The sequence below is a fragment of the Dendropsophus ebraccatus genome, chromosome 6 (assembly GCF_027789765.1).
Source record: "Dendropsophus ebraccatus isolate aDenEbr1 chromosome 6, aDenEbr1.pat, whole genome shotgun sequence".
Taxonomy (NCBI): Eukaryota; Metazoa; Chordata; class Amphibia; order Anura; family Hylidae; genus Dendropsophus; species Dendropsophus ebraccatus.
Window position 1 is genome coordinate 16,534,011 of NC_091459.1, and position 10,212 is coordinate 16,544,222.

General features: G+C 43.2%; 1 protein-coding gene across 1 annotated transcript in view; it reads right to left on the bottom strand.

Annotated features, from left to right (window-relative positions):
• The window catches only part of EIF2B5 (eukaryotic translation initiation factor 2B subunit epsilon), a 34,224-nt gene extending 33,380 nt beyond the window's left edge, over window positions 1-844 (bottom strand). Inside the window, exon 1 of the mRNA XM_069973469.1 lies at window positions 615-844. Coding sequence (XP_069829570.1) covers window positions 615-737 — 123 coding nt within the window. The 5' untranslated portion in view covers window positions 738-844. The remainder of the gene's footprint in view (window positions 1-614) is intronic.
• Between the last annotated feature and the right edge of the window lie 9,368 nt (window positions 845-10,212).

A 10,212-nucleotide genomic window follows, 5' to 3' on the forward strand; every position in this document is an offset into this window, starting at 1 on the left:
GGAGACTGAATAGCTAATAACAAGTATGGAAAGAATTGTTAGTCTCACCATGGGCAGCAACATATCAAAAGTTATTAACCCTGAAGGGATTTCTAACAGATGGTATTGCTATGTGTCTGTCAGGCTTATAACACAATGGAAATATGATAGAACAGGGGTGTAAAACTCAGAGCCTCCAGCTGTTACAAAACTACAATTCCCATCATGCCTGGACAAACAGAGCTGAAGCTTTGGCTTTCCAGGCATGATGGGAATTGTAGTTCTGCAACAGCTGGAGGGCCTGAGTGTGACACCTGTGATAGATCCTCATACTGAAAGGTGACACATTCATTGGACCAGTGTTCCCCAATCTGTGTCTGCAGGGCATTATGGGAATTGTAGTTTCGGAACAGTTGGACAGGTAAAGGTTGGGGGCCATGACTAAGGTTATAATACAAGTGCAGTATACTAAGTATAATAAAATACATAAATATCCATGGAGTTCTTCCACAATCTAACTTTAACAGTGGAAAACCAATAAACTCAAATAATAAAAAAAAGCCGGAGCAGGCGGTCAGACATGTCATCTGTCAGCCATTCCTCCTCCCAGCCATTCCTCCCCCCGGCTGGCTCACCCGAGGCCGATCCTTAGTGATCGGGTAGAACCTCCTGTTGAAGCTGTCAGCGATCAGCACGGCCTGGAGAGGGGGCAGCTCATCGTCTCCCCCCGCACCGCGTTTACCAACACGCGAAGCCATGTTCTGCACGCATGCGATCTTAGCCTCCTCGGCCACCGTACTCGGTGTCACCCGGCGCTGCCTACGGTGGCCTAGAAGAGACAGATACTTCCATTCTGCTCGTTCATGATTTCCGCCATCTTGGTACACCCCAAAGCACTGGGCATGCACACACTACAGCCACTTCTGCCATTTTTTTTTTACTTATTTTCCTTTTTACATAATAATATCGTTTTATATAGATCGTTACATACGCAGCAATACATATACGTGTGTATGGGGGGGGGGTATTAATTACAAAGTGATTTACAGTTTACATTAAGTTTTTTTTTGTCCCTTTGTAATAATCTGGTACAAATGTACACAAATGATGAGTATACTTATAATAGGTGAAAGAAAGTAGCATTATTAGTATAAATAGCATACCTATAGAGCAATATAAGCAGCATAGCCATACAGCATTATACCTATAAGTAGCATACCCATACAGCATTATACCTATAAGCAGCATAGCCATACAGCATTATACCTATAAGTAGCATAGCCATACAGCATTATACCTATAAGTAGCATACCCATACAGCATTATACCTATAAGTAGCATACCCATACAGCATTATACCTATAAGCAGCATAGCCATACAGCGTTATAAGTAGCATACCCATACAGCATTATAAGTATAAGTAGCATACCCATACAGCATTATAAGTATAAGTAGCATACCCATACAGCATTATAAGTATAAGTAGCATACCCATACATCATTATAAGTATAAGTAGCATACCCATACAGCATTATAAGTATAAGTAGCATACAGCGTTATAAGTAGCATACCCATACAGCATTATAAGTAGCATACCCATAATTATAAGGCTGCGTTCACACTACGTATATTTCAGTCAGTATTGCAACCAAAACCAGGAGTGGATTAAAAACACAGAAAGGATCTGTTCACACAATGTTGAAATTGAGTGGATGGCCGCCATTTAATGGCAAATATTTGCTGTTATTTTAGAACAACGGCTGTTATATTGAAATAATGGCCGTTATTTACTGTTATATGGAGGCCATCCACTCAATTTCACCATTGTGTGAACAGATCCTTTCTGTGTTTTTAATCCACTCTTGGTTTTGGTTGCAATATGAGGACCACAATACTGACTGAAATATACTGACTGAAATATACATAGTGTGAACGCAGCCCAAAGCTGTGCCTGTGTGTTCACCAGAGGAAGAAAGACTATTACACACGGTTTTACATGTACTCTAATGACAAAGATCAAAGAAATCTATGATCATCACGTTTATTCTTATAAAATGTCACTGTCATCATAGCACACTTTTGACATGTCATAGACACATTTTAAAAGTTTTGATTGTTCCAGGTCTGAGTGTTCGCACCTGTACAGGTCAGGGGAACAACCTGGGAGAAAACTGCGATGCAGCACGTCCTCTTTGCGCTCTGTGTCATAATAACCAGTCAGGCTCCATAGACTTTACATTATGAGCCTGACTGGTCATATGACACAGAGCCGGAAGAGAAGTTCTGCCAGCTCGTTCTCCACACTCAGACCCCGACCGATCAAAATTTTTTACATCTTCTTTACATTTGAAAACTTTTCTATGACACTTTAAATGCCTTAATTAGTGTTAATAGCGGCAAACAAATGACGAACTGTGCTTAAAGGGAATGTGTCACCTAAATTTTCTTTACCTGATTAGACTCTGAATCAAAAAAAAACTTCTTATATTGTAATCTGTTTGCATTTTCCGTGGCCTCCCTTCCCTGCTTGCTCTCACTTTGCGGGGTTGGCGGTCGCTGACTGGCACAGTGTTGTTTTTGCGTAGGGACTCATGTGAGTCAGAAGACCTGCACGTGGTACATGAGGCAATATGGTTTGATCAAATTATATACCAACATCCTGGCATTGGTTTTTAAATGTAGCCGAGAGGCAGTAGTGTCAGCCAGAGGTGTGAGGTGCAGCAGCTTCTTTCTCTCCATGTCCGTAATTTACTTTTCTCCCTTTTCTGAGTGGCTAGCACTCCTGCAGGTAAGATCCATGTGACCCCAATTAGCAGGAAGCACCTGTGCACACATGGTAAGTACCTCCTATTTCTTCCATTCTACCTCTGCAGTGGTGAGTAGTAAGACCTTGTTCACACTTGTGTTGCTTGGTGGCCGCTTTCTCCGTTGGCGGCGCCTGCGGGATTTGGGGGGGCCCTTGGGGTTTGGTCCCATGACAGTGGGGTTGCAGGGCCATTCCATGGCCTCCCTTCCCTGCTTGCGCTTGCTTTGCGTGGTTGGCGGTTGCTGACCGACACAGTGTTGAGTTAGTGTAGGGACTGTATGTGAGCCAGGGGACCTGCACGTGGTACATGAGGCAGTATGGTTTGATATGGTTTGATCAAATTTTATACCAACATCCTGGCGTTGGTTTTTAATAATAGCCGAGATGCATTAGTGTCAGCCATAGGTGTGAGGTGCAGCAGCTCCTTTCTCTCCTTGTCTGTATTTTCTGTCATTTTTTTATTTTACCTTTTGTACATTGTTTTAACAGCATTTAGTGACATGCTTTACAGCAAGACTCATGGACATAGACAGAGTCTGTGCCCTAGAGATGAATGTAAAACCTTACTGAGCGCGCTCTGTGACCTGTGAAAAGGTCATTCCACAGGGAGCTGCTATTGTGTCCTCTACCTACTGGTGTCACATGACGCTGCAATACTGTACAGATCACTTTACAGCAGCCTCCTCTTATCACCACACACAGAACAGGAAGTCTCAGCTTAGTTTCAGCCCCAGTGGTGAGAATAAGATTATTTTATAATAAAGAGAGAAAAATGTAAAAATGTGAAAAAAATGTCACCAAAAATTCTTTAAAAACATTTTTAACATAAAAACATGATTTTTACAATAAGCTATTTTCTGATGACTCATCCCCGTTAAAGGAGTTATCCAGCGCTACAAAAACATGGCCATTTTCCCCCTACTGTTGTCTCCAGTTTGGGTGGGGTTCTGAAACTCAGTTCCATTGAAGTAAATGGAGCTTAATTGCAAACTGCACCTGAACTGGAGACAACAGTTGGGGTGAAAAAATGGCCATGTTTTTGTGGCGTTGGATAACCCCTTTAAGGAGAACTAGTATCCCTTTGACCAAGCATACAAAAGAAAGGTCTGAGTGTGAGCCCTGTGATGCAGTCTGGGCTCATAAGTACTGCAGTATGGCAGACAGCCCAGGGTCTGCTGAAGCACGGCATGTCTAGCAGTACAGGTCACTTAACAGCAGTATCATTATGCTGCACGGTCACCTCCAAGGGTAAATCTATTGAATCAGTGCAGGGCTGTCTGACCATGTTCTCCGTTATAGGGGCATTAGTACATTATAGTTAACCCTTTCATACAATATATACGTGTATTCCTCAGATTTATGGATGACAATTTCATTGTGTGGACTACTATAGAAGAATTTGATAAATTTGTGGAATGCTTAACATAAAATACAATGAATATGCGTTTTAAGGCTATGTTCACAAAACATAATTTCCGTACTACAACGGCCGTGATTGGTACGGAAATTGCGTTGTGCTGCAGGCCGAGGGAATCCCAGACGGAGTGTATACACATGGTATACGCTCTGGCCAGAATCTCTAGCAACGCTGTAGAAAACTGACAGTTTGTCAGTTTTCTGCAGACGCTATTCATTGAATAGCGGCCGCAGGAAACCCTGTCAGTTCACACTATGGAGCAAGCGGCTCCAGCCGCATGCTCCATAGTGTGCAGTGGGGAGTTCTGATGCGGGCACGCACGGATACGCCCGTATCAGAACTCTGCGGTGCTAAAGATTATCGGGAAGATCTTTTCATGAAACGGCCGGTCTCATACTACCTTGAGTTTTTAGATGTCAGAGTAAAGGCTGAGAATAATAGTCTAATTACATAGACTTATAGGAAAACAACAGCCGCTAACGCACTAAGGCACTGTTCACACAACATATTTTATATTACAGGAACGTCCGTTGTTAGCAATTAAAACAACGGCCATTCTTGTCAAAGAAAAATGTGTTGCATCGAAGTCAATCGAAACAACGGCCATTTTTCACACAGTGTATCGAACCACGGCCGTTGTTTGGTACGGCTGTAGAAATAATTGACATGTAAATTATTTACAGCCGTTGCACATTGAAATCAATGCAATTTTTACTGCAACAAGGGCCATTGTTTAATACTTACTACAGCCCATTCCTAGTGTGGCGGGATGGTCGGGTTTTAGTTTTGTCCTCTGCAAAACCTTCCAGATTTTACTTCTTTAGTTCTGGCAGAATAGGCGCGGAAGTCGGGCAGAATGCAAGCAGAATTTGACTTCTATGGGATTCCTGTGGCTGAACATCCTATGCGTAAATTCCATCTTGTCAACGGCAAAGTGGAAATCCCATTGAACACAATGGGACATTGCTATGTTAATAGTTTACGGGAGGAATCTCAAGCGGAATCCGCAGGAAATTAAGCACGAATTCCGCTTCTAGTTCCTCGCCTATTTGTCAGTGTGAACATACCCTTACGGGGAAAAACAGTTATCTGTTTATATACGAGGCCTAAAGAACATTAAAAATCAGGAAGTAGTAGCCCACATTTAACCCTTTGAGGACCAGGCCCAAAATGACCCAGTGGACCGCGCAAATTTTGATCTTAGTGTTTCCGTTTTTCCCTCCTCCCCTTCTAAGAGCTCTAGCACTCTCAGTTTTCTATCTACAAGCCATGTAAGTGCTTGTTTGTTACAGGAATAGTTGTACTGTGTAATGGCGTCTTTCATTTTACCATAACATGTATGATGGAACCCAAATATATTATTTATGAAGATATAAATAGGTGAAATCGTAAGAAAGAATGCAATATGGTAACGTTTGGGGGGTTCCTGTGTCTACGTAATGCACTATATGGTAACAGCGACATGACACTATTATTCTATAGGTCAGTCCCAACACAACCATATGCAGGTTACACAGATTCTCTAATGTTATATATATTTTTTTTAATGAAATCCTTTTTTTTGGCAATTAAATATTAATAAAATGGGCTTATTGTGACGCTTAAACCGGTTTTATTTTTTCACCTATGGGGCTGTATGGGGTGTCATTTTATCCGCCATGATCTCTAGTTTTTATTAATACCATATTTGTGAAGATCGGACGTTTTGATCACTTTTTATTGATTTTTTTTAATATATAATGTAACATAAAATCGGTAATCTGCGCACTTTTTCCCCTCTTTTCGTGTACGCCGTTTACCGGTCGCAATGACGCTTGTTATATTTTAATAGATCGGACAATTACGCACACGACGGTATATTATATGTTTATCTATTTATTCATTTTTATATGTTTTATTTATATAATGGGAAAGGGGGGTGATTTAGACTTTTATTGGGGGAGGGGTTTTGGGGTAGTGTAATAGTGTTTTGAACTTTTTTTTTTTACACATTTGAAGTCCCTTTGGGGGACTTCTACATACAGTACTTTGATTTATACACTGATGAATGCTATGCCATAGGCATAGCATTGATCAGTGTAATCGGCGCTCTGCTCATTGAGCCTGCCTGTGCAGGCTCAGTGTAGCAGATCGCCGATCGGACCGCATGGAGGCAGGTAAGAGACCTCCAGCAGTCCGTTTCAAAGATCGGGACCCCCGCAGTCACACTGCGGGGGTCCCGATCGGTAAGTGACAGGGGACTCCCCCTGTCACTTACACTTAAACGCTGCGGTCGCGCGATCGCTGCAGCGTGTCATTACCGGTGAGGTCCCGGCTGCTGATTGCAGCCGGCCCCCACCTGCTATGAAGCGCGCTCCGCTCCGGAGCGCGCTTCATAGCGGGAATAACACCCATGATGTAAGGTTACGTCATGGGTCATCTGGGGACAGACTTCCATGACGTAACCCTACGTCCAGGGTCGTCTAGGGGTTAATTGAGCACATACTGTTGGGGCAAGAAAGTGACCTGAAAGGAAGGCTGAGATCGCCATAAATTCATCTCTGGATTTTTATAAGGTTACCATGACATTGGTGCAGTACGTGTATTTTAGCGTACACTGATGCCATCAGTATACTGGCCAGAAGAAGCAATAGGGTGCGAAACAGTTCCATGTTCTTTGCAACTTGAAAACATCTAGATGCCCTAGATGAATTGATTGTCAGCTTTTGGGGAAGAAATAGGGGGGTGGCTTCAGCCGTGTTAGGAACGTATTCCATATTCCTAAAGTTGTGTTCGTGCATAGCTATTTTTCATGCATTTTGACATAATTTTGTCAGAATGTACACAATTGCAGTAAGATAGTACTATTTCTGCCAGGTACTGAGGTTGTCAGAAACATTGCGCGGCTGTATGGGGAGAATTAAGAACGCGGCTTCCACTGCGTTTGAATGGCAATCTGTACTCCGTACTATTTGTAATTTACTTCTATTTAAAAATCTCAAGTTCCAGTACTTATTAACTGCTGTATGTCCTGCAGGAAGTGATGTTTTATTTACATTCTGACACAGTGCTCTCTGCTGCCACCTCTGTCTGAGACAGGAAATGTCCACAGCAGTCGCAGATCCCTATAGAGAAGCTCTCCTGCTCTGGACAGTTCCTGTCTTGGACAGAGGTGGCAGCAGAGAGCAGCAAGTCAGACTGAAAAGAAAACACCACTTCCTGCAGGACATACAGCAGCTGATAAATACTGGAAGACTTTAAATAGAAGTAAATTATAAATCTTTATAACTTTCTGAAACCAGTTGATTTGAAAGAAAAAGATTTTCGTCTGAGTGACCCTTTAATTCCCATAGAAGCAGTAAGGGTATAATTCTGCATTTCTACAACAAGTGAAATAAGGATGATACAATCGATTAGGCATATTATTTTGAAAATATATTTTATATTGATTATAGATTCTATTTAGTTTGTTATTAGTGATGAGCGAGCATGCTCGTCCGAGCTTGATACTCGTTCGAGTATTAGGGTACTCGATGATACTGGTTACTCGGACGAGCATCTCGCGATACTTGAGAAATTCTCATTATCCATTTCCTGTAAGTTTGGGCGCAATTTCCCAGCCAATCAATATGCAGGAGACTCTTTGGTACATCCTACGATCACGTGGGACCCATACATGTTGATAGCAGCTATTGGTTGGCCAGATCAGATGACCCTGCCATATAAAATTCTTGGCCGGCTCGGCTCACATGCATGCTGGAAGAGATTAGGGACAGAGCTGCTGCTTGTCAGGGAGAGCGTTAGGGAGGGAATCAGCATTCCAGTAGGCAGGGAATACTAGCGAAACAACCAAAGACAAGGAACCTTGTAAGGGCTTAAAATCGTTTTTTTTTTTTTTTGTATTACTCCAGACTGCTGGCAGAAAGGGGACATGAGGTGTTGCATACAGACCCCTAAGAAGTGCTCAGTACTATTTTATTATTTTGTGGCTGGTGCTGCTGCCGTTGTACGTTGTATTGCTGTGATTTGTAGTGCACCTGCATAGAACTTCACTGCTCATTGTCCTGTGCAACAGATGGCATAGGCCAAAGACCACCATTTACACACAGACTCTATACGACAGCCTCCAAATACTAGAGTGACACTGACCACCTGTATATTTACTTATTTCTGTATTTCTTAGTGAAGCCATATCCAAGCTCACTGCTAATTGCCCTGTGTGAGAGGTGGCATACAGTATATAGCTGCACTTACACACCCAGACTCTATAAGACTACCTCCAAAAGTAGTCTGAGTAATATATTTTCTTGGCTTGCTGTGATCTTTAGTGCAGCTATCTCAGTCTTGACTGTGCAGTGTCCATAGAATGGTGAACCCCAGGGGTACGGGTCGAGGGCGTGGGCGTGGGGTTCCAAGTGATGCAGCAGGCAGAGGGCATGGTTCGGGGCAGGGTGACACAGCAGCACCCCTTGAGGAGGGAGCAGTGGCACACCGCAGCCATTCACTCCCTAGCTTCTTCTCGCAACTTACAGGGTCTCAGGGTAGACCACTATTGAAACCGCAGCAGTGTGAACAGGTGATCACGTGGATAGCGGATAGTGTCCAGTAACTTATCCACCACCCAGTCTTCCACGCAGTCCACCCACACTACCCAAGGGAGTGGAACCCTTGCTCCAGCAGCTCAGCCTTCTTCCCCACAGCCTGGCCCCTCCAGGGAAAGGAGGGATTCAGATCCACCATGCTCCCAGGAACTCTTTTCTAAACCCTTACCTGAGTCTGAGCAACCGGAGAAGTCGATCTGTCCCGATGCCCAAACTATGCAGCTCACGCAGTCAGTGGGTGATGAGAGTGGGGACTTGCACACGTTGTTTCAAGTGGTGTCTGATGATGTCTAGCATAATTTTTGGGAAGCTCACTTGGCACCTCAATCACTTTTAATGGTTCTCTGTGTCCTCACCGCCATGCTGTATCAGGCCTAATTTTTCTGAGGTTGAATGCCTGCCTTATCTACCTTGTTTACTGAGTTCTCACCGCCATGCTGTATCAGGCTAAATTTTGGGGTTCTTCATATGCTACCTCTGTTTTAATGGTTCCCTGTGTCCTCACTGCTATGCTGTGTCAGGCTAAATTTTGGGGTGATTTATGTGCTAACTCTGTTTTAATGGTTCACTATGTTCTCACCGCCATGCTGTGTCAGGCTAAGTTTTTGGGTGGTTCATATGCTACCTCTGTTTTATTGGTTCACTGTGTTCTCACTGCCATGCTGTGACAGGCTGAGTTTTTTGGTGGTTTTAACCAGACTGTTGTCCAGAATTTGGCATAATGGTGTGATTAGGCAGCTTTAGAGGCATCCATACATGCTGCCCCTGCTGTTTCCTGTCCATTTCCGTGGTGTTTCCATCATTTTCTGAGGTTGACAGGTTTTCACACGACCTTCCCTCTGCCGAGCTTGGGTCCCCTACAAAAATGCTCGAGTTTCCTATTGACTTCAATGGGGTTCATTACTCGAAACGAGCACCCGAGTATCGGGAAATATTCGTCTCGAGTAACGAGCACCCAAGCATTTTAGTACTCGCTCATGATTATTTGTTATATATTCTTCTGCCATACAACATGTAGAATAAATGACTGTTTTGTGCCATGAAGTTCTCTTTGTTCTTCAGACATCCGATCCTAGGACAGTAGACAGGTGGCAGTAGTGAGCTGGACCAGCAAGGCTCACAGAGCACAGGTGGCAGTACAATCTGAGTGGGTTCACTTTACTGTACATTTACCCTATAATAGTAGCACATTAGGCGTTCCCTTATGTCCTAACCTGCAAAACAAGAATGGGGTTTATGGCTTTGTGCACTGAAAGGACAAGGGGTAATCCCATCCCTGCCCTGTCAGGTGTCCATGCAGTGTCCACTTTATGTGTACACACAATGCAAGCATAATTATTGTATTGTACACAGTATATTGATATGCTAGAAATGGATATAAGCTGTTTAGGTGACATCACTGCATGAAACCTTTTTATAATAATTGAA